Source organism: Dendropsophus ebraccatus, chromosome 4 (assembly GCF_027789765.1).
Source record: "Dendropsophus ebraccatus isolate aDenEbr1 chromosome 4, aDenEbr1.pat, whole genome shotgun sequence".
Taxonomy (NCBI): domain Eukaryota; kingdom Metazoa; phylum Chordata; class Amphibia; order Anura; family Hylidae; genus Dendropsophus; species Dendropsophus ebraccatus.
Genome location: NC_091457.1, coordinates 115,176,368 through 115,200,406, shown reverse-complemented (window position 1 = coordinate 115,200,406; position 24,039 = coordinate 115,176,368). Strand labels below are relative to the sequence as shown.

General features: G+C 44.7%; 1 protein-coding gene and 1 long non-coding RNA gene across 3 annotated transcripts in view; one reads left to right on the top strand and one right to left on the bottom strand.

Moving 5' to 3' along the window:
- Positions 1 to 24,039, bottom strand: part of LOC138788687 (uncharacterized) — a 53,735-nt gene that overhangs the window by 3,999 nt on the left and 25,697 nt on the right. The window contains exon 2 of the long non-coding RNA XR_011362631.1: positions 15,568 to 15,763. This is a non-coding gene — a long non-coding RNA (uncharacterized lncRNA). The remainder of the gene's footprint in view (positions 1 to 15,567; positions 15,764 to 24,039) is intronic.
- Positions 1 to 24,039, top strand: part of LAMB2 (laminin subunit beta 2) — a 64,087-nt gene that overhangs the window by 22,104 nt on the left and 17,944 nt on the right. For both annotated transcript variants that reach the window (XM_069966797.1, XM_069966796.1), the window contains exons 4-16: positions 1,476 to 1,611; positions 9,087 to 9,160; positions 9,473 to 9,661; positions 10,098 to 10,161; positions 11,874 to 12,076; positions 14,171 to 14,291; positions 14,553 to 14,741; positions 15,575 to 15,754; positions 16,512 to 16,624; positions 20,587 to 20,666; positions 22,144 to 22,279; positions 22,499 to 22,657; positions 23,074 to 23,201. In XM_069966797.1, coding sequence (XP_069822898.1) covers positions 1,476 to 1,611; positions 9,087 to 9,160; positions 9,473 to 9,661; positions 10,098 to 10,161; positions 11,874 to 12,076; positions 14,171 to 14,291; positions 14,553 to 14,741; positions 15,575 to 15,754; positions 16,512 to 16,624; positions 20,587 to 20,666; positions 22,144 to 22,279; positions 22,499 to 22,657; positions 23,074 to 23,201 — 1,772 coding nt within the window. The remainder of the gene's footprint in view (positions 1 to 1,475; positions 1,612 to 9,086; positions 9,161 to 9,472; positions 9,662 to 10,097; positions 10,162 to 11,873; positions 12,077 to 14,170; positions 14,292 to 14,552; positions 14,742 to 15,574; positions 15,755 to 16,511; positions 16,625 to 20,586; positions 20,667 to 22,143; positions 22,280 to 22,498; positions 22,658 to 23,073; positions 23,202 to 24,039) is intronic.

The following is a 24,039-nucleotide window of genomic DNA, read 5'->3' as shown; positions in this document are numbered from 1 at the left end:
GGTCCCGCGTGGCAGCAGGTTCAGAGCGAGGCTGTCTGAACTTACAGACCGCTCAGCCAATCACTGGCCGGAACCTCTGCAGCCAGTGATTGGCTGAGCGGTCTGTCAGTTCAGACAGCCCCGCTCCAAAGCTGCTGCGGCGCGGGAGTGGAAGAAGAAGACCTGCAGCCCGGACAGGTAATGTATGAAACAAGGGCTGCAAGGACATCAGTAACGATGTCCCGGCAAGCCCTTGCTAACGATCATCGGGGCCGTGGAATAGGCCCAGTAAACGAGCGCCGATCTAGCAGATCGGCGCTCATTTACATCGTTGATCGGGCCCTGTTAGGCCCGTGGAATAGGACCCTAAGATTGTTACTATGATCGTTTACTCCTTCTGATCCAAATAAAAGAACGAATGATGAGTACATTTAGCAAACAATTAAAAATTATTTTAGGGTCAGTTTAAAAAATGCGAATGACACGCAAGGTGTTTTTCAATTGGGAGCTGCATACACACGAAACGATTAACATTTAAATAGAATGATTTTTCTTAAGATAGTCGTCCCGTGTAATAGGGCATTTATTGACCTCCCCAGGCTGCAGCAATATGTGCTGTGTTGTGTATTTGTGAGAAGCTGAAGGAGATGTGCTTATCAGCTCTCAAGCTTTACGATCCCTGCCTTGGACTGGAGGATTGAATGGCTGTGACTGAACAGCTACACAATTTTCCTTGTGATTGGGTTGAGTTCTTCACGAGCACTCTGTCCTATTACTAAGACATAGGGAACTTGCAGAGGAGCATACACAGTTAAAGGGCCAGCACTCAGGGACTAGTGTTGAGCTGATCTTTTAAAAGTGCTCGAGTTGGCAACTGAAAGACTCGGCATTTGATTATCGGTGGCTGCAGAGATTGAATGGCGCCCTAGGGCTGCCAGGAAAACATGGATACAACCTACGGTCAGCCCTAGGGCAGCATGTAATCTCTGCAGCCACCGGTATCAAATGTCGAGTCTTTAAGTTGCGAACACTCGAACACTTTTGACAGATCAGCTCAAAACTACCAGGAACATGTAACCAAAGTGATAATAAGGGCCCTATCACACAGGGCGCTTATCGTGCAGAAAATCATTAAATAGTTCTGTGTAAATGCAGGTAACAATCAAAAAATCGCTTTTGTGCCGTTTATTCAGATCTGGCCCTAAAATCATTAATTGTTCCCTGATCGTTCAGTAATTGTTCAATGTCATTCCACATTGTTCATTCTTTTGCGGGGATCAGATGGAGTAAACGATCGTAAATAACGACTATCGTTCTGTGTAATATGGTGAATGATTTCAGGTTAACAATAAACTAGTTTGCGATCGTTAATCGTTAAAAATCGCTTTGTCTAATAGGACCCTAAGACAGCATGTATTCTCTACAGATCTCTATTTGATTCTAAAACTTTTTAAAAAGTTTGATATAAACATATCACCTTACACTGTAATCACCAGGACGAGAAGAAGTGTTTTGTCTGTGACTCGCGGAGACCTTACAACCGACTGACCAATCCCATCAGCCATCGTATTGAAAATGTTGTTACCACATTTGCTGAGGACAGGAAGAAGGCGTGGTGGCAATCGGAGAACGGTAAATTTACATTTTGTTTTCTAAACTTGTTTTGCTCAATTCCAGCCCACTCCTCTTCTGAAATACTCTGTGCTTCCAATCCTGTTACTTCCCACTTTTCCTGTTTACCTTCTGACATCATGACACTGCCAATGTCACATCACATGAAAGCACATGTCTCTGTGTTGCAGAATATTAGCACCCTCGGGAGAGGATACTAAGGAGGACATTTATCAATGTTCCGCCCGTGGCATATGCCAGGGAGAAGGTGCAGATTCGCCCCTTCTCCCTGGCGTACTCCTGCCATATATAGGTGTAGATTTGGTACGCCGGGCTCAGGTTCGGGCACCCAGCTGCCCGAATTCCCTAAGAGGCATGCACCTCTTAGTGAATCTGGTCGGGAAAAGGGGCGGGGCCTTATTTAAGACTGGTGCACTCGTACTTCATACTCGTACTTCATGATTCCCCCCCCCACCATGTGTTACTGTGAACACTGACGGTCTGACTGTTGATGTCAGGTATGGTCTGGGTAGACAACAGACGAGTGGGGCCCTGCAACTGGCACCCGCCCCGGTTGACCCTACTTACTTGCCACAACAGTTCTAAGACAACTGCGGACAACTGAGCAACATTCCCTATGCTGTAACAAGTGTAACACAAAACAAGGACAAGACAAACTCACACAATAACAGAATGGTCAGAGATCAGGGTCGGTAACAATCGGGCAGCGGAGGTACAAAATTGGAATCCAAAAAGCGAAGTCAAGGTCACAAAATCCAAAGGTCACAAACACTATAAACACATGGCCAGGGAATGCTAGGTCAAGGCACTAGAAACTAGGCACTATCACAGGCAGAGAACTAAAGACAGAGTGAAAGACTTATAGGACTAGAAGGACCAGCCCAGATACTGACAACTAACTGGGAGAGTCAGTTGTCAGTTAGATCACTGTGATCCCAAACACATAGTGCTGATCAGCAGGTGGAGTGCAACACTGGACACTGCTACAACCAGGAGCAGCAGAGCAGAGTATAGCAAAAACCAGAAGCATTCAGGTTGCTATGGACGCTGAGCCGAACGCACAGTCCGAATCCTAACAATTGACATGCTCTTGTTTTACTTGATTTTTTAGGATTTTAATATTGTGGTCTTTCATGACTGTAAACCCCTATTCCGACTAATAATAATAATAATAATTATATAATTATATATAACATAGTGTATTAGCAGTTCTGCTTTTCCAAACTGCATTGAAAGGAATAGTTAACCCTCTACAAGGCCCAAAAGCCTGTGTGTGGTATCTGCCAGGGACATACCTACAATGCTTTGTCTGGCCGCCTTACAATCCCGCTAAGCCCCTGTCTGCCTCTTTTTTCCTTCCTTTTCCTCATTAAAGTTGTTTAATTTAATTACATATATTCTTCTCTGGGATTAAAGCTGTAAAAAAGAAAAAAGGACGCAAAGGCTTTGAGGATTTCACCAGCTTATCCCAATAGCTTTTTATCTGCAGTCCTATTAAAATTCCTCTATTTTATTTTGAACAATTTACATCCCTTGGAGCTCAGGGGAGGGGCTGAAATTAGGGCTTAGGAAGAATATATTAATCTTTCCAATGTCCACAGGAAACCCTGACTCATATCTCCATTATTCAAGTCTAAAATCATGGAAAATAAGTATTGTCCATGAAAGTTGTTGAAGGACCCGGGCAGCTTGCGATGTTTACATGTCTGGTCAGGTGATTATATTTGATTCTGGGGGATAGCCACCAAGACAACTATTTACCCAACTTTTCTAGAATCCAGTGTGGTGGTGAGAAAGGGATGACAGCGTTACAAGGATGAAACCACCCAAGTCAATGGCCACAAACGGCCAATATGCAGCAGCCAATCGGCAAATTAGTTTGCCAGCCGGCAACTTGTGTGGCTTCACCCTTAGAAGGACAGTGTTTTTGGATATGTGTGACCTTCCTTAGGGCCACAAATAGAATTCAGTGGCCCCTGAAATTATAATGTTTTATTCTACCAAATCAGACGAAAAGGCTGTGCCCTATGTTCTCAGCCCCATCCACCCTCCATGCCTTATAGTAGAGAAAAAAGCTTTAGTCTGGTATTGTGACTATATTTAGAGTGACACCTGATCTGACGTACACGGCACACTTCTGATGACAAAGAATTAACAGGTGTAAAAATTGCTTATGAGGCCAACCTCAAATACAACACTGACACACTGATACAACACCATTGACAGTTCTGAAGTGCCTCCTAAATAGTGCCAATGCAGCTTCTAAACAGTGCCAGGGTGCCACTGTGGCCTATACAGTGGCAGAATGACTCTTGAATGGTGCCAGACTGTTCCTAAAAACAGTAGTCCCACAGTAGACACATTATGTGCTTTCAAACATTACCCCTCTTAGGGGGGCTACACCTTTCTAACATGTCAGAGTTACATAAATTTAGAGGCGCAAAGAACAGTTGAAGTCTCTTACTGTGGCCATTGAACGTGTAACACAACAAATCATGGAAGTCAGGTTAAGTCAATGATGGCTAATTGCTCTTGGCTGAACTTTCTGTATTTGCATGTGTACATGTGTAAGAACCTCGCTCATGAGCTGCACTGGACTATGGCTTGCTCAAAGCTGAAGTTTGTAGAAAGAAGGGATGACACTCTTTTTCATGTGGTTCACTGTCTTCCATTGAAATTAATAGGAGCTAGGTTTTTTAAGGGAAACCACATGGTTATAGAACAGAAATCAGCACAGTTTCCAGTTTAAAAACCACAGGATAGGAAAAACCACTCCCTCTGCTGAGGCTTCCGGACACCGCGATCGTGTCGGGCAGCCTCATCCCACCCGTGTACTATATAAAGTAATATACGGTACATAGAGGGAAACAAACCCACTGCTCTGCATAGTGAGGCTGGGTTCACACTACGTATATTTCAGTCAGTATTGTGGTCCTCATATTGCAACCAAAACCAGGAGTGGATTAAAAACACAGAAAGGCTCTGTCCACACAATGTTGAAATTGATTGGATGGCCGTCATTTAATGGCAAATATTTGCTGGTATTTTAAAACAACGGCTGTTGTATTGAAATAATGGCCGTTATTTACTGTTATATGGCTGCCATCCACTCAATTTCAACATTGTATGAACAGAGCCTTTCTGTGTTTTCAATCCACTCCTGGTTTTGGTTGCAATATGAGGACCACAATACTGACATTATAAAGTAATGTAACTTTATTAAAGCAATTTATTAAAGATACTTTTTTGTCTCCGGAGTGCCCCATTAATTAAAGATACTTTTTTGTCTCCGGAGTACCCCTTTAATATGAACAGGAATCCACTATATGTACTTGAGATCAGTCTGGTCACTTGATGCTGTCTGCATCATTTCCACTCTATCCTCCTCCGCAATTGTGTCGGGAAGCCTCCCCCCACACGTGTACTATAAATGGTAATATACGGTATATGGAGGAAAACAAACCCCCTGCTCTGTAAAGTGCACACATTAAAAAGTAATACAACTTTATTAAAGCAATTTATTAAAGAAAAGATGCCATCTGCATCATTTTCACTCTATCCTCCTCTTTATTTTAGTACTTCAAAAATACTGTTTGCAGTGCCGCCATCACTGACACTAGCTGAGGTACCCCCAACACTGACACTAGCTGTGGTGCCCCCATCACTGACACTAGCTGAGGTGCTTCCATCACTGACACGTGCTGAAGTGCTTCCATCACTGGCACTAGCCATGATGCCCCTATCACTGACACTAGCAGAGGTGTCCCCATCACTGACACTAGCTGAGGTACCCCCAACACTGACACTAGCTGTGGTGCCCCCATCACTGACACTAGCTGTCGTGCCCCCATCACTGACACTAGCTGTGGTGCCCCCATCACTGACACTAGCTGAGGTACCCCCAACACTGACACTAGCTGTGGTGCCCCCATCACTGACACTAGCTGAGGTGCCCCTATCACTGACACTAGCTGAGGTGCTTCCATCACTGACACGTGCTGAAGTGCTTCCATCACTGGCACTAGCCATGATGCCCCTATCACTGACACTAGCAGAGGTGTCCCCATCACTGACACTAGCTGAGGTGCCCCTATCACTGACACTAGCAGAGGTGTCCCCATCACTGACACTAGCTGAGGTGCCCCTATCACTGACACTAGCAGAGGTGTCCCCATCACTGACACTAGCTGAGGTGCCCCTATCACTGACACTAGCAGAGGTGTCCCCATCACTGACACTAGCTGAGGTGCCCCTATCACTGACACTAGCAGAGGTGTCCCCATCACTGACACTAGCTGAGGTGCCCCTACCACTGACACTAGCAGAGGTGTCCCCATCACTGACACTAGCTGAGGTGCCCCCATTACTGCCACTAGATGAGGTGTCCCCATCACTGCCACTAGCTGAGGTGTCCCCATTACTGCCACTAGCTGAGGTGCCCCCATTACTGCCACTAGCTGAGGTGCCCCCATTACTGCCACTAGTTGAGATGTCCCCATCACTTACACTAGCTGAGATGTCCCCATCACTGACACAAGCTTAGGTGCCCCCATCACTGCCACTAGCTGAGGTGCCCCCATTACTGCCACTAGCTGAGATGTCCCCATCACTTCCACTAGCTGAGGTGTCCCCATCATTGACACAAGCTTAGGTGCCCCCATCACTGCCACTAGCTGAGGTGCCGCCATTACTGCCACTAGCTGAGGTGCCCCCATTACTGCCACTAGCTGATATGTCCCCATCACTTCCACTAGCTGAGGTGCCCCCATTACTGCCACTAGATGAGGTGTCCCCATCACTGCCACAAGCTTAGGTGCCCCCATCACTGCCACTAGCTGAGGTGTCCCCATTACTGCCACTAGCTGAGGTGCCCCCATTACTGCCACTAGCTGAGATGTCCCCATCACTTCCACTAGCTGAGGTGTCCCCATCATTGACACAAGCTTAGGTGCCCCATAAAAAAGGCCAATGTAATCACCTAAATTGTTGCAGAAAGTGATCTGCTTCTTTGTTGTATTCTGGATGTGGACCCCTAAAAGTACTGAAGAAATATAAAATTTCCAGTTGTCTCTCATTATTAACAATGGGCAATTTCTTTTCCAGATCTGGAGATCGTTTTTTTTTTGTTTTTTTTAAATGTGCTTCATATCAGGGTGTCAGGATAGATATAAAACTTGTCTTTGGCTTTTTACCAAGTAGAAAGTTCAAGCAGACAAAATGCTGTTAATACATCTGTGGGGGGAACAGGTGGAAGATAACAGAACATTTCTGCTCAGAATCATATGCCAGCATATTACTGCATGCCTCCGCTGTATATGCAGCTGCCTCTCTGCTTCAGATGTAAGAAGCAGATTGTAAATGTTCGGCATCTAATGGCGGTCCATATTAATGTGGCAAGATAAATAGTACACAAGCCTGGTTATTTCATCACAGCTTCCATTCTAAATTCTAACCAGGTAAATAAAATGTACTTAGCACCTGCGTTGTGATCTCCTTAAGGGTCTGTTCACACGTACAGACTCGCTGCGTAAAACTCGCACAGAACTCGCATCAAACTCGCATGAAAGTAGCTGCGTTTTTTGTGGTGTTGAACTTGCCTGTGAAAATCAAAACTCGCATGTAAAAATCGCACCAAACACGCAGCGAGAATACACATACATTGGCTTGATAGCAATCAGTATCGCTGTGAATATATGTGCGAGAAACTCGCAGCGATAAATACGCAGCGAGTCTGTTCAACACCACAAAAAAACGTTGCTACTTTCATGCGAGTTTGATGCGAGTTCTGTGCGAGTTTTACGCAGCAAGTCTGTACGTGTGAACAGACCCTAAGAGTTATGGGAAGCAGCAACTTCACCTCTAAGGTCGCTTTTATCCACCATGTGTTTTTGATGGAGTAAGACCAGCCTTAAGTAGGTGGTCTTAACCATCAAATCCCTGCAAATCTGACTGCTGATTCTCAGAGAAAGTCAGAGAAAGAGTCATTGCTCATTTCCCCTGTAGAATGTAGTTTTATATGGCACCCACGTGTTAAAATTTGTGTTTTTTTCTAATAATTGTTGGCTACCACTGGGTACAGTTGTTATAATTTTTCTATAGCTCCGCAGTCATTTACCATCCTGCAGAAATAAACATTTAGACGTAATCTGTAATTTCTGTCTACATGTACTGTATTCTGAATCTAGACTCTTAAGAAGTTTTAAGCCTGAATCTATTGAAGTCCATCCAGGAGAATATTGAGATCAGTGATACTTAATCTTTGTTTTTCATTCCTTCATTATTATCAATTCAGCTTCAAAGGGGAAACTCTTTGATGTATTTGTTATTTCCAGCGGAATCTGGTCAGAGAGATCTGGGCACTAACATGGGGGCAGTGACATGTGCCAACATAGGAAGTGCATGGCCGTGTTTAGGGTAAAAGCATAGAAAGATGAGAGAGGGGCCCCTGGCAGAGAACAAAATGGACCACCCATATTACTGTGTTTTACCACCCAGGGCAGAGGGCCTGGTATTAATTTCCCCCCTCAATCCCTTTCCATTACCCTTGTGCCAATGCTCCTCATTCTTGCTTGTTAGAAATTTAATTTCTCTAGAGAGTGGAGTCGTGCACTGGTTCTTGTCAAGTAACAGGACCCACCAAAACTAGGGCCCTCACTTGAAAGACTCCATGGTAGCAGCATAGTTCCCTCTCCCACAAAGTGTTGTCCCCCCACCACCAAAAAAAAAAAAAACAACAAGAAAATGTCACCTAAGTTATTTTTAAACCATTTACACTCCAAGATGTATATACACCCCAGGCACATGCCCTTTTGTTCAGCTGGGCATATCTATTGGTCCTAGTTAGAGATGAGCAAACCTCGAGCATGCTTGAGTCGATCCGAACTTTCGGCATTTGATTAGCGGTGGCTGCTGTAATTGGATAAAGACCTAAGGCTATGTGGAAAACATGGATATAGTCATTGGCTGTATCCAGGTTTTCCAGACAACCTTAGAGCTTTATCCAAGTTCAGCAGCCACCGCTAATCAAATGCCGATCGTTCGGGTTCGGATCAACTCGAACCTGAACACGGTTCGCTCATCTCTAGTCCTAGTGATTGCACTTACATGGCCCATTTGCAGAGCCCATCACAGGAACTTCTTGGCCATTTAACCCCTTCAATGCACACAAAAAAACTGAAATGCAGACGTAAATAGATGACATGGACAGCGACTCTCAGGAGCAGATGGGAGTCAAAAAGTCAAATTATTCACTTCAGATCCATAAAAAGATGTAAACAAAAATGTAGAGAGATTCAGATTCCGTATGGCATTCAGCTCCTATTGTTCCTTGAGAATGGAATAAAAAATTGTCTAGTGATTGTGTATCTCCCTGCCCTCCTCATGTGACCGAAGAAGGGGGCTGGGGGTCAATCTAAACTTAGGTAAAACATTTATACATGGCAGAAACCCATTGTGTTGTCTTCCTTCTAATACAGGTGTCGCTGAGGTCAGCATTCAGTTGGACCTTGAAGCAGAGTTTCACTTCACTCATCTCATCATGACTTTCAAGGTAAGGATAATAGTCATGAAATTATGGGCACAGGCTTCATGCGGGCCACTAACTATATTGAGGCCCAATGCATAGACATAACATAACTTTAAAGCGATTTGCCCCCCATAATGTATTATGACCCATCAATAGTCCATAGTCCATGTTTGGGACCCCTTGTGTTATAAAAGGGGCTTGAGTGATTTCTCGTTTTAAGTAAAGCTTCATTCTTGTGTAATGAAATGCACTGCAGCATTCTAATATCATTTTATAAGAGAATGTTATAGAACTCTAGTGTCTGTTCATTTTTATTTATTTATTTTTTTGCTTTAGACTTTCAGACCGGCAGCCATGTTAGTGGAGCGATCTTCTGATTTTGGGAGGAGTTGGCAGGTTTACAGATACTTTGCTTACGACTGTGCGGCCGTCTTCGCAAACATTTCACGCACTATCCAAAGAAGGGTGGACGATGTGATATGTGAATCTCGGTATTCTGAAATTGAGCCATCCACTGAGGGTGAGGTAAGGACTGAAGGGAAATAAACCACCATGGCACATTGTAATGTTGTATACTGTAGGTATAACATAGTAGTGCCAGGCTTCATATACCTGGTCGTAATATGGCTCTGTACAACTTTAATGTTCTACAGAGTCATAACATGGGGCACTATTGTATCTCTGTAATGCTTCTAGATGAAAACAATTCTGCAATACATGGCCATTTGGTTCTGTAGTTCTCCTGGACACTAGAAGACAACCTCATCTATCTCAACCCCACTATGCCATCACTGACCTCACTGCCACTCCATGCATCTAAAACTGATATTTTAGAGTTTTTTGTTGATACTTTGACGGTTCTTCTAAACCTACCATATCCCATGGGCCCTAATAAAGTGCATTATAATGTCAAGTTATTCCGGTCTTATAGTATGTAATCCTCTTCTATCTTTGTCTTTAGGTGATATTCAGAGTACTGGATCCTGCTATACACATTAGGGACCCATACAGCCCTCGTATTCAGAGTAAGTAACCTTATAAGCACTACCATATTATGTTCAAGATGTATATATCTAGAATACTGCACCCAAAGACTTCTAAGGGGCTGTACTGTACCTCTGTAATCTCTGTATATAATGCATGTAACTCAAGATCAGTAAAGGAAAAATAATACTTCCCACAGTGACTTCTTTAGCAGAATATAGTACAGGAGGTAATTCAGGATCACTACGTGTAAATAATGTATTCATGGTGACATCCTGCGGTATGTATTTTCTATAATATTATTCCGGGGGAACATTCTAATTTATGATCCATCCTCCAGTAGCCGGGAGCGGGCTGATACAGAAGACTTAGAGTAGAATTAACAGATCATTGGTGAGTTATTTCCTACAGTTATGGGGATGTCTGACTCCCCTGTGAACGCTGAAGAGCTATTTGTGATCTCAGGGAAGATGTCTGAGGCTGTTACTGATTTAGCCTCTTGCTTTGCTGCACTTCCATACATGGCAGACTCCCTGTATAACGGATGATACTGGGTATTGCTCTTGGCTCTATTCCAGTCACTAGCCTTGTGAAGAGTTTATAAAACAGATTACTGTAAAGTCCTGACAAGTCCCAGCTGGTGGAATAAGTGGAAGTGTCACCCTGTAGACCCTAGTCGAATGCATAAGAGTCAGTAACACTAGAAAGTAGCATCAGTCAAGAACAATGCATGGACTGCTTTGTTGTATGTAGCAGGTGCAGAGAAGGCGACCTGCCTTAGGGCTCATGCATGTGGCTGTATTAAGCCATGATCACATGTCTGACAGAAAAAGGTGTCAACTAGTGTTGAGTGAACTTGCTGAAAGTTTGTGTTCGCCAACATTTGTTTGAACCCCAACGCCCGGTATCTGACTCCCAGCGTCTGGAGTGTTGGATGCAGCCCTAGGGCTGTCAGGAAAACATGGATACAGCCTATGGCCATGTGCAGACTACATAAGAGACCGGGCGTTCTGTGACTATGAGTAAGGAATAAAGGCTGGTCACAAGTAGACTCCATTCAGTGACTCTTAAGGCTATGTTCACATTCAGTATGAGACGGGCCGGGTCACGGAACAGCCGATCTCTGAAAAGACCATCCCACACGGTACTGCAGTGCCAGCCAGATGATCTCTGCAGCCGCAAAGTTCTGATGCGGGCGCATCCGTGCATGCCCACATCAGAATTCTCCACTGCACACTATGGAGCGAGCGTCCGGAGCCGCTTGCTCCATAGTGTGCACTGACAGGGTCAGTTGACTGACATGTCGGTTGTTTGTGGCGTCGCTAGGGATCAGGGCCGGAGCGTATACTATGTGTATATGCTCTGGCCGGGATCCCATAGACAGCAAGGTAACGTATATTTTTCATAGAAAGTTACACACAACAGATCATCTCAGGAGGATAGGGAAAGAACCCACATTTATACTCTTTATATCTCACACATATGTTCCTGGTAACCTTCATATAACAAATACAGACTATTAATTTGTTCCGTATTCGGATGTCAACCCAAGAGTGTATTTAATTTTTTTGGTATCTACATGAGGTCATCTACCACAATCAAAGCTGCAGAAGTTTCTATAGGATACAGAACTATGTTGTATTCCTATCCATTGTACTCCTATCCATAAGGGCAGTGTCCTGGACTTTCAATTAAGCAGATTTTTTAGGTCCTACTATACAGTATATAGTGTCCTCTCTGTTTCCCGTTTCAGATCTCCTGAAGATCACCAACCTTAGGATTAATTTCACCAGGCTCCACACTCTGGGGGATAATTTACTGGATTCCCGACAGGAAATAAAGGAAAAGTATTACTATGCTCTGTATGAGCTGGTGGTCCGGGGGAACTGCTTCTGTTACGGACATGCCTCTGAGTGCGCTCCCATTGAAGGTGTCTCCAAGGACGTAGAGGGCATGGTAGGGGTCTTACCTTTGTTTTGAATTTTCATTCAGATTAAGTGTATTAACTTCACTGTTTCAAGTTTTTGACATATTTATGTTTGTTGTCAGAAAAAAATTCTTGTTTCCATTCTTGTTCCATTCAGATTCTGCTTACACAGCAGTTGTTACAAGAGGGAAATTTGTGGCTTCTGGGTGCAGTGCGAAATCTGTAATAATCTTTTCAAGTGCCATAATAATACTGGTCCAATAATACAACAATATCACTGCCTCTTCCTCGAGTTTGTTAGTGCGTGTAATTAAGGGGCCTGCCACCCCAACGCATCAGTCCAATGTAAACACACACACAAAATTCAGTTGCGGTTTTCTTTATATGAAAATTCAAGTCTTACATTCTGTAAACATTTCACCACTTGTGCAAAATCGCGTGGTAAACGAGGAAGATATACAGTCACTAGCTCAAACAAAGCTCTGTTAGTCCATTCGGATCAGGATCTTGATGGAACGTCCGCGTTCACATGCCGTGCGACGTTTCGAGAGGAATCTCTCTTTCTCAAGCATAATACTGGTGTCTTCTTAAGTGAAAAAATACCATTTGCAGGCCCGCTTCTGCCATGAGGCGGAATGAGCCTTCCGCCTCAGGCGGCAGATTTTGCGGTCCCGCAGTGGGCGGCATTATGTCCCCCCTGCTGTCATTTTAGTTAAGTATCACTTAACAAAAATGACAGCAGCCGCTCACCTGTCCCGTCGCCCGCGCTCTCCACATCCCGTCAGGTCCCGCGACGTCACCCTGCAGCTGTCATGGACCTCCAGGCTGTGGTGAGTGCCGGGGGTCGGTGGGGGATGCGCTGGGGACGATCGGGTCGCGCGGGGCCGCCAGGGGGTTGTTGCGGTTTGATGCGGTGTGGGTGGCGCATCAAACCGCAACTCCCCCCCACCGCCCCGCGCGACCCGATCGCCCCACTCACTCACCACAGCCTGAAGGTCCATGACAGCTGCAGGATGACGCTGCGGGACCTGACGGGATATGGAAACAGCGGAGAGCACAGGCCGGCTGCGGCATGGGACAGGTTAGCGGCTGGCTGGGGGGGGGGTTTGCCTAAAGCCGCAGAGACCCCAGAATCGGCCCTGGCTATTTGACCCCTGCAGGCACCAGGTCAAAGGTTTGACTGCTACCCCTGTACTCTCCATACCTACTCCTCAATGTCATCAAAATCAAGCACCCTAAAAGAGATGTGTGTTGTCGCTGACGGAGGATTGCGTAGAATGTGAAGGCGCAATAACACTGGCCAAGGGCTGCGCAATGATGGCCACCAATCTCATTGATCAGTGCCCTTTTAATAAACCTTTACACAGCCCAAACAATTGCTGGACTATTGGTGCGGTCTTTCCTTATTATCAGCTGCACATCACCCGTGTACACAGGACAATGTGTGGCCAATAACGATGCCCAACTCTCATTTATTGGCTGATCGCTGGCCCTTTTACAGAGGCCAGTTAACAGGAACAAGCTTTATTATAGACATTCATTCAGCCGATAATTGGCCCATGTGAAAGGCCCTTTAGTCAAGACAAGTATCCAAGCTCTGAATGTAAACCAGAATGATCTTACTAACTAGCATGGAGAGCTCTTGGACGTTGAAAATACTAATATAATAGACATGTTTCTGCTATGCTTCCACATTCACTTTCGGAATGTGTTTCGAATGCAGTCAAAACCATGTACCAATTTCTTCCTCAATAGCCTTGGGAACTAGGATATTGGGAAAGAACCAGGCCTGTGGTTTCAACAGCAGCTGGAACGCATTCTGAATGCAAAGGTGGAAACAGCCTTATAGCAACCTTATAGCATTATGACAGAATCTGTTTTTAGCATCTGTTAACGTATATGCAAACAAAAATACAGTATGTACTTAGTTTAAGGGTTATAATAATGGGCCCTGATGAAGCCATCTGAACCCACCTCAGCCAATATAAGGTAGGCCACACAATTTAACCCCTGATTCTCTGGCAGAAGTAATAAGAGGCACAGCATGGTTCTTAAAATCCTAATTCAATTGCCATTAAAATGCTTATAGCCAGATTAAATTTGGGGTATTTTCCCCTGTTCAGGTACATGGCAGATGCGTCTGTAAGCACAACACCAAGGGGCTGAACTGTGAGCAGTGCGACACCTTCTTCAATGAAATTCCCTGGAGGCCGGCTGAAGGGCGCAGCACTAACGCCTGTAAAAGTAAGTGAATGTTTTGGGGTTGTTTTTTACTCTATGTCAGCTACTCATACTCCTGTCCTTGTCCTCCTTTGTAGCTGGGTTATAGCAGTCATTTTAATCAGATCAGTTATGGAGCTATTGTCAGTAGGTCACCCAGGCTTCATAGACATTTATAATCCCTGCCCTACTCTCCCTCCTCCCCTTCTTCTAGTTTCCCGAGTACCTGATCTATCTTCATAGGATGTCTTCCAGCAATCACTATAAATCCTCTTTCATTTTCAGAATGCAACTGTAACAATCATTCCCGAAAGTGTCACTTTGACATGGCGGTTTACCTGTCGACCAGAAACACGAGCGGTGGTGTCTGTGATGACTGTCAGCATAATACAATGGGGAGAAACTGTGAACTTTGCAAGCCTTTCTACTACAAAGACCCCACCAAGGATATTCGAGACAGCAATGTCTGCAAAGGTACATGGCACATGAATACCCCACTCCCCGATCGTCTGTTCTTTTAGATTTCATGCCAATGTCATAAATGGTGATATTCTCTGGAGTTCCCAAAAAATACACAGATCTACAATATGCTTTAAAGGGCGTGTATACTTTTCTAACCATTTTTGCTATCGCTTCAGTGCATCTAAAATTTAAATTCAACCTTGAAAAAAGTCCTGATTAAAAATCCTTCAGCATTTTTGTGTTTCCAGCTATTATGCAGATATATGTGTCTGTGCAGTCTATATCTAAATAAGGGTCCTACTAGATGGCCTGATATGGGGCCATGCAAGGACGCAATCAGCACAATCGGCACTCGTTTCCAGTGGCTTCAGAAGGAACGACCAATTGCACAGCCGGGCCGCACGAACAAGCAGGTTCTCTGCGGCTGCTATTCATTGAATATGACATGTCAGTTTTTTGCGGCGCCGCTAGGGATCCCAGCAGGAGCGTATACTATGTGTATACACTCCGTCCGGGATTCCATTGATTCACATACAACGTGTGTCTTGTATAAATTGCGGCTGTTGTTGCAAATTGCAACAACGGCCATGATTTTAACAACACATACGTTGTGTGAACATAGCCATAGAAAGCAAATGAGTTCAGTTTGTCAATACGCACAAGTTATCATGATATCAACATCACTGAGTTATTACAATGCATACAATGAACAGTTCATTGAATAGTTCAGCTCTGCAACATCTGCTTTTATCTTTCCATTTATTAAAACTATACCTATGCTACTTCCAATGTAATGCACTGCAATGATAACTATGAATGAATATTAACAATTATTTACCCTCCAGCCTGTGATTGTGACCCGGATGGCTCCTTGGATGGAGGACTCTGCGATGCTCAGGATGACCCGGCTCTGGGGCTTATCGCTGGACAGTGCCGCTGTAAAGACTATGTTGAAGGTCCCAGGTGTGATAGATGCAAGTCAGGGTTTTTCGGACTCAATGCAGACATCATCCAAGGATGTAAACGTAAGAATCCTGAAAGATGAATAAATTATTGTATTAAAGGCATACATTCTGCTAGGGTTAAAGTGGAGTGGTCTTTTTTTTTTTAAACTAAGGTCAGTAAAATTACATATAAAAATGTAAATTGAAAGGTTACAGACGGTAGAACAATCACAATAATTATGAAGTGACAAATACTGTAATACCACCGTTCAGTGGTCACATAATAATATCATACAAGGCCTAAATAATACCACTATACAATGCCATCATACAGTGCAATAATAATATCCCTACACTGTGCTGACATAATACCACCACTGTTTAAAACATACCATCATTCGGGACCTAAATAATACCTTCAAACTGCATTACAACAATACCATCATACAACATACAGTACTAGCACACAGTACTCAAATTATAGAATAATACAATTCTGAAATAAATACCATCATCTATTGTCTAAATAGTACTTCTATATAAAGTATAATATACTATCACACAAGGTGTAAATACCACCATACAGTGCCCACATAATACCACCATGCAGTGCTCAAATAATACCACCAAACCATGTGCAAATGATCTCATCATACAGCGCTCATCTTGAGCAGGGAGGCACAGACTAGATGCTAGATGGAGGTGGCTTCAGTCCTCCCTATTATTCAGCACTGTATATATATTTTTATGGTCATATCACTTTCATATTGTATTATTAACAAGGCCACTTTGGCAATTATAAAGAAAAACATTGTTATCAGATTGGTTCTTTTCCTAGGTTGTCAGTGTGACCCCAGGGGCACCATCTCTGATGGTTCCCATTGTGACCCCATCAGTGGAGACTGCTTCTGCAAGCGCTTTGTAACTGGAAGAAGCTGTAATCAGTGCATGGTAAGCAGGGGCGTTGCTAGGGTCTTAAAACATCCAGGGCACGGGCCCCCTGAGTTGATTTCTGCAGTGACGTTACACACACGCGATATATATATATATATATATATATATATATATATATATATATATATATATATATATATAATGTGTGTGTGTGTGTATAACTTTCTTTTAAACAGATGATCACATAGGCTAGTATTTGAAATTGTGACTCACAGTTGACGTCTTCTCTGATCAGATTCGCTCACTTTTCTCTTTCTTTTCCATTCGGCCCCAGCCATAACCCTTCTCTCCAGAATCTGCCAGGAAAAACATTTTAGGCTCCTTGCTCCAGCACACACAGAAATTAGGTCTCCTCTGTGCCCTATATGCCCTAGCTGTGCTCACATAATATAAGCCTTCTCTCTACCCCCACATAGTTGTAGCCCCCCCTTCCCTCTGTGTCTGCATAAATTATAGGCCTCAACTGTGCCTCCAAATAGTATAGCCCCCCTGCTCAGCATCCTTCCTTATACAGAATAACCCCCCTGCTGTGCAGCATCCCCATATAGAATACCCCCTGCTGTGCATTATTCCCGTATAGAATACCCCCGCTGTGCACCCAAATATAGTAATAATGCTCCCTGCTGTGCCATCCCACATTGTTAAATGCCTCTACTGTACCTACATATAGTAATGTCCCCTGCTATGATCTCATATAGTAATATTGTCCCCTGCTGTGCTCCCATATAGTAATAATGTCTCCTGCTTTGCCCTCCATATAGTAATAATGCCTCCTGCTGTGCCCCCATATAGTAATAATGTCCCCTGCTGTGCCTCAATATAGTAATAATGTCTCCTGCTGTGCCTCAATATAGTAATAATGCTTTCTGCTGTGCCCCAATCTAGTAGTAATGCCAACTGCTGTGCCCCTCATATAGTAATAATGTCCCCTGCTGTGCCTCCATACAGTAATAGTGTCCATGCTGTGCACCCAAATATAGTAATAATGATCCTGCTGTGTCCCCCATAGTAAAAATGCCCCCACTGCTGTGCCCTCTATATAGTAATATAGCACCTACTGTACCCACCATAGTAATAAAGTTCCCCCTCTGCCTACAATAAACCTGCCCCCTACACACACTATCCCACCTGACCCCCCCCCCCTACACACACACACACACACACACACACACACTTCCCCCACACACTACCCCCACCTGACCTCCCTACAGACTACTACCCCCATCAAATCCCCATACACACACTACTACCCCAATCTGACCCCCCATACACACTACTACCCCAATCTGACCCCCCATACACACTACTACCCCCATCTGAGCCCCATACACACACACACACACACACACACACACACACTACTACCCCCATATGAGCCCCCATACACACACTACTACCCCCATCTAACCCCCATCACACACACACACACACACACTACTAACCCCCATCTGAGCCCCCATACACACACACACACACACACACACACACACAGAGTACTACCTGGTCACCATCCCCACACACTGCCAGACCCCCGCCCCCCCTGGCGCCAATACTATTCCCCACACACTCCCCCACCTGGAATCACACATACACTACTACCCCCATCTGAGCCCCCATACACACACTACTACCCCCATCTGAGCCCCCATACATACACTACTACCCCCATCTGACCTCCCCATACACACACTACTACCCCCATCTGAGCCCCATACACACACACACACTACTACCCCCATCTGAGCCCCCATACATACACTACTACCCCCATCTGACCTCCCCATACACACACTACTACCCCCATCTGAGCCCCATACACACACTACTACCCCCATCTAACCCCCATACACACACTACTACCCCCATCTGAGCCCCCATACATACACTACTACCCCCATCTGACCTCCCCATACACACACTACTACCCCCATCTGAGCCCCATACACACACACACACTACTACCCCCATCTGAGCCCCCATACATACACTACTACCCCCATCTGACCTCCCCATACACACACTACTACCCCCATCTGAGCCCCATACACACACTACTACCCCCATCTAACCCCCATACACACACTACTACCCCCATCTAACCCCCCTTACACACACACACACACACACACACTACTAACCCCCATCTGAGCCCCCATACACACACACACACACAGAGTACTACCTGGTCACCATCCCCACACACTGCCAGACCCCGCCCCCCCGGGCGCCAATACTATTCCCCACACACTCCCCCACCTGGAATCACACACTACACTGCCAGCCCCAGAACCCCCCCCCCCCCCCCGGGGTTACAATACTCACCCCGAGCTGCAGCCTGAGGTGGAGGAGCGCGGCGGGGCAGAAGCTTGGCCCCGCTACAGCCGGCTGTGACGTCCCTGGAGCGCAGGCAGGCCAGAGCGTGCAGCGTCCTCCGTCCAATGAAGAGCGGGGTGACGTCACGAGGCATCCGGAAGTGATTCCGGCCGATCCCGCTCCCGCGGCTCGCCAGCGCTGAAGTAACAGCAGCCTGGAGCCTCTGATAGTGATCTATTACAGGCCCCGGCTGCTGTTATTTCAGCGCTGGCGGGATCAAAAAGACTTTCGGGGCTAGGCTGAAATCATTCGGGGCTTGGGCCCCGAATGATTCAGCCTAGCGACGCCACTGATGGTAAGTATGATGGAACCAGTTTTATCAGACCAACTTCAAGCCTACGGTCAGTGTGTAGCAATGAGGGGTTACGAATGAGTGGTCTCTTTTTTGAAAGAGGACAATTGTTCATCCTAGCAACTCTCCTGCAATGGGGCCTAGCTGCTTTTATAGGCCCAACTCTGCCACCGGATATTGACCATATGCACTCTCCTATAATTTCTACTATATTTTTGCTTTTTATATATATACAGTCATATGCTGTACATATATTTAAAAGACACAAAAAACTACTCACAATACTCACTACTCACAAATAATCATATAATCCGGGGAACTATTAATAAAGTATATATCATCCATATGTTAAGATGAGGTTTACCCCTTAGAAACCTTAGGGCTTTGAAACTCATGTTGTTACGTGTAACCCTTTTATCTCTGCATATGCAGCTAACCGTGATTGGCAGGCTGAGTATTGGCTGGAGTGGGGTAGCCCAATTTCTTAATCTGTTTACTTTGAAGAAGGAGGGTGGGGTGCTGTTCCGGGGTATAATAAATTGTTAGGATCCATTCCGTACATACAAACACCTTACTAGCTGCCACAGGAAATAACATTTCCCGATGTGTAAGGCTTATATCCTCCAATGCATTCCAGCCAGCAGCTGCCGGTAACTGTATCCGCTATGAGAAGGGAAATCTATGGGAATGTGCTGATTGAGTCCACCCCATCCACACTTGTCATCTCTACCCAGGGACTAGGATACGGTGTAGATAAGCAGATCATAATTTATAGGTAAAAAGGCAGGTCCAGGAATACCAAAACAATTGGAAGTTATTTCCACATATGTGAGAATATGAAACATAAAAGGCAAAATATATGTCCAGCTCAAATTAAAAAGCCTCTATGAGTCACTTTCCTACGTCACTGATAATCACTTTAGCTGTTTATCAGATTTATGGAAAACTAGATTGATGACCAATATGGCCACCTTTGCTGCTCCCACAGGGGAGAAAGGCGTACAAGAGGACATAGGGCCCAATAGCAAAAATTTAGAGGGCCATCTTCTAGCTGGCTGATGACACAGCACTGACCCAATGTTGCCAATCTCCTTTCCTGTGGATAAAGGTGGTGACTTCTCCTAGGATGAAAGTGGGACGGAAGGTTTAGGTTCACACTCTGTAAGGGAAGAACCATCTTGGATTGACCCCACTAATTAGTACATGGACCCCAAAGTAGCTGAAAGTACAGCTTCTAAGACTTGCTCTTGATCGTGTGGCCATTCATTGTTTTTTGTATCTTTAAATTCACCAGGCAGAATACTGGGCTCTAAGTCATGACCTCCATGGATGCCGAGCCTGTGACTGCGACATCGGTGGCGCATGGGATAATCAGTAAGTCTGAATGGACTAAGCCACAAATACCAAATTACAGTTCTATATTAGGAGGGTATTTCCACTATTCCAGTAAACCGCCACTTTTTTGGCTAAAACAAAACAAAAGTAGATCTAGTCTAAGGTTGTGCAGTGAACTTCACATTTGTAAACAGTTCATAGGCCCGCTGTTATATTATTAGCTACAGGGATTATGCACTTTTGCTTCAAGGGATTTTCCAGACAAAATTTATTAATGATCTATGCTTAAAGGGAACAAGTCACATCCCTCGTAAAGTATTATTCTTTAATCCCCGCTCCTGAAACTTGCTTGGCACCCTAGGCCTGACACTCAAGTGTCAAACAAGCATTATACAAGATAAGCAATACTTATCTTCTGAAACTGAAACGCAGACTGTTGGACACAGCATTGGAGACCTTTGCCCAGCAGATATAAGATACTGGGATGGAAGGGTATATCAGATCAGTGGGGGTCAGACCCCTGACACCCTGCCAATCAGCCGTTTGCCACAGCTGCAGCACCGACATACAGAATGAGACAGAGCAGGAAACAGACAGCTCTGTACACTGTGTGGCTATGTTCACACAACGTTCTTTTTAAGTAAAGAACGGACGCTGATTGTAATTGCAATTGTGTGAACCTAGCCTGTTATGGGCAAGCTGGGGTATTGCATTGAAGTGAATGGAAGCTGAGCTGCAGTAACTTAGAATGCCCCCTACACAATGTACAGAGCTGTCTGCTTCCTGTTCTGTTTCAGGCTATGTTCCCATGTCGTCTCGGAGCGGCCGGTCTCTGCCAAGATCATGATGATCTTTATGGCCGTAGTGTTCTGATGCGGGAGCATCAGCGCGCACCCGCATCAGAACTCCCCAAAGTGCACAATGAAGCAAGCGGCCGGAGCCGCTCGCTTCATTGTGTGAACTGACAGGGTTTCCTACAGCCGCAATTCACTGAATTGCGGCCGCAGAAAACTGACATGTCAGTTCTTTGCGCCCCGGCATGGGATCCTGGCCGGAGCGTATAAGATGTGTATACGCTCCAGCCAGGATCCCATAGAACAAGAGGCAATGTTCCACACTGCATTAAGTACAGCTGCTGTTGCCAATGGCAACAACGGCCGTACTTTTACATAGTGTGAACATAGCCTCACTGTGTATGGAATTGCCACATCTCAGGTAAACAAGCTCCATATAAAAGTCCTTGTCCAGTGTTCTGTAAATGTGAAACATCTTTCTAGTACATTTTTGTCCTTATGACAATATTCAATTCTCTGTGCTTTGGCAGACCAATGTTATGATGGGGACATTGTGTTTCCAAGAATAATATTCCCATTTCTCCATATGTATACAAGAAGCTAAGATATGTGGAGCTGTTTGATGGGATCCTCACTATATACAGGCTTATGTAGTCCGCCATCCTTGGATAGTGAAATAGTTGCTATACACAACAGATTTTATAACCTAATCTTATCATCAGATGTGCGGCTGAGACAGGACAGTGTCGCTGCAGAAACAACATGGTGGGCAGGCAGTGCAACCTAGTCAAATCTGGTCATTATCGAATTGACTTGGACCACTACACCTATGAAGCTGAAGCTGCTCTGCTGCGTCAGGTAACAAAACCCTGAAGACCTTATGATTTACAGCCTATCCCATTGCCTGCTATTAAAATGTTAGCGGCTTGCAAACTGTGGCTTTCAGCTGTTGGGCAACTACAACTCCCAGCATGCCATCACAGCCTTTTAGTAGGAGTTGTAGATTTATAATAGCTGGAGAACTGCAGATTGGAGACCACTGTTCTTTACAATATTTGTTCCCTCTCTCTTCTGTAGGGCAGCTCAGTATCTGAGCGGGAGCATCCAGTGGGGCGTCCTGCTACATGGACCGGCCCGGGATTTGCACTGGTTCCTGAGGGAGGAGTTCTGGAGTTTCAGATCAGCAATATTCCATACTCTATGGAGTACGAGGCAATCATCCGGTATGAGCCAAAGGTAATATATACACAAGACCTATACCTGTACTGTAGACCAGACTGATAAATAGAACAGGTCTTCCCTCACTCATGAAGATTTACAGCCATCCAGTGTTGGTGTTGCTGAAACTCTTGGGCCCTGGGGTGTAACCTCATGTTCCTAGGCCACAATGCAAAATGTAATTCCTGATATTGGTGTTTTCCTATATGGCAGAAAGATCTTAGACTGCAGGGCCCGGTTACAGTTCTACTTCTGTACTCCTTGGACGTGATGTAAGAGTCTTACAAGTTCCAAAAGGGCTTGGAAATGACTGTAACTCCTCTGGATTTATTGCTGCAACTAGCAACTTTTATAAAGCCTATATACTATATGGTTAACTTGCTATGGATGGCTTCTCATAGTATCTATCTTTTTTTAAATTTATTTATGGGTAGTTTCCTGAGAGATGGCAACAAGTGAAGATATCCATTATTAGACCAGGCCCTATTCCAACAAGCAGTCCCTGTGGCAACACCATTCCTTCTGATGACCTGATGACTACTTCTCTTCCCACCACTTCCAGGTGAGTTGTAAGAAGTGTGGTATTACCCTGCTAGAATGTTGAAACACTATTTATATCATACAGCGAGGTACAATGATCTTGATGGTTACACTTAAAAGTGTACCTGTCATCATAAAAAACCTTTGACATGTCAGAGAGACATATCATACAGCAAAAAGTCCAACAGCACCTGAGTTAGTAGAAAATGCCTCTTACGTTGTAGAAGAAGGACGCACGCCAGAGGGTCTCCAATCCCAGTTAGAGACCATGTAACATCATAGAATTGTTCCGACAGCATCCAATAGTGAAGAAGTGGTGGAAGTTTATTCAGGCAACATACACCATAGCAACGTTTCGACCCAGCAGGGTCTTTGTCAAGCCTATATTACATGTGCAATGTGCTAGTATATATGGGGGAAACCCAAAGACATCACCAATACACGCCCGTTGACATCATCAAAGTGCTAAGTGAGTAAAAACACAAAACTGGAGTGGATCGCTATCCCACTCATACATAGTGCACATATAAAACCATATAGAGTATATATATTAGATGTGGGCAATGTCTGTGTTCTTGTGACAGCAGTCATGGAAAGCAGGCACGTAAAGCAGAAATAGGACTCGCGGGCAAATGTACATGAAACCGGGGGTATATAAAGCAATGAATTATGAGAGTCCTTACCAGGATTCCTGGTAGGGACTCTCTTTCATAATTCACTGCTTTGATGATGTCAACAATGTATTGTAATGTATTTGGGTTTCCGCCATATATACTAGCACATTGCATATGTAATATAGGCTATTGGATGCTGTCGGAACAATTCTTCTATGATGTCAGAGAGACATGTCAAAAGTTTTG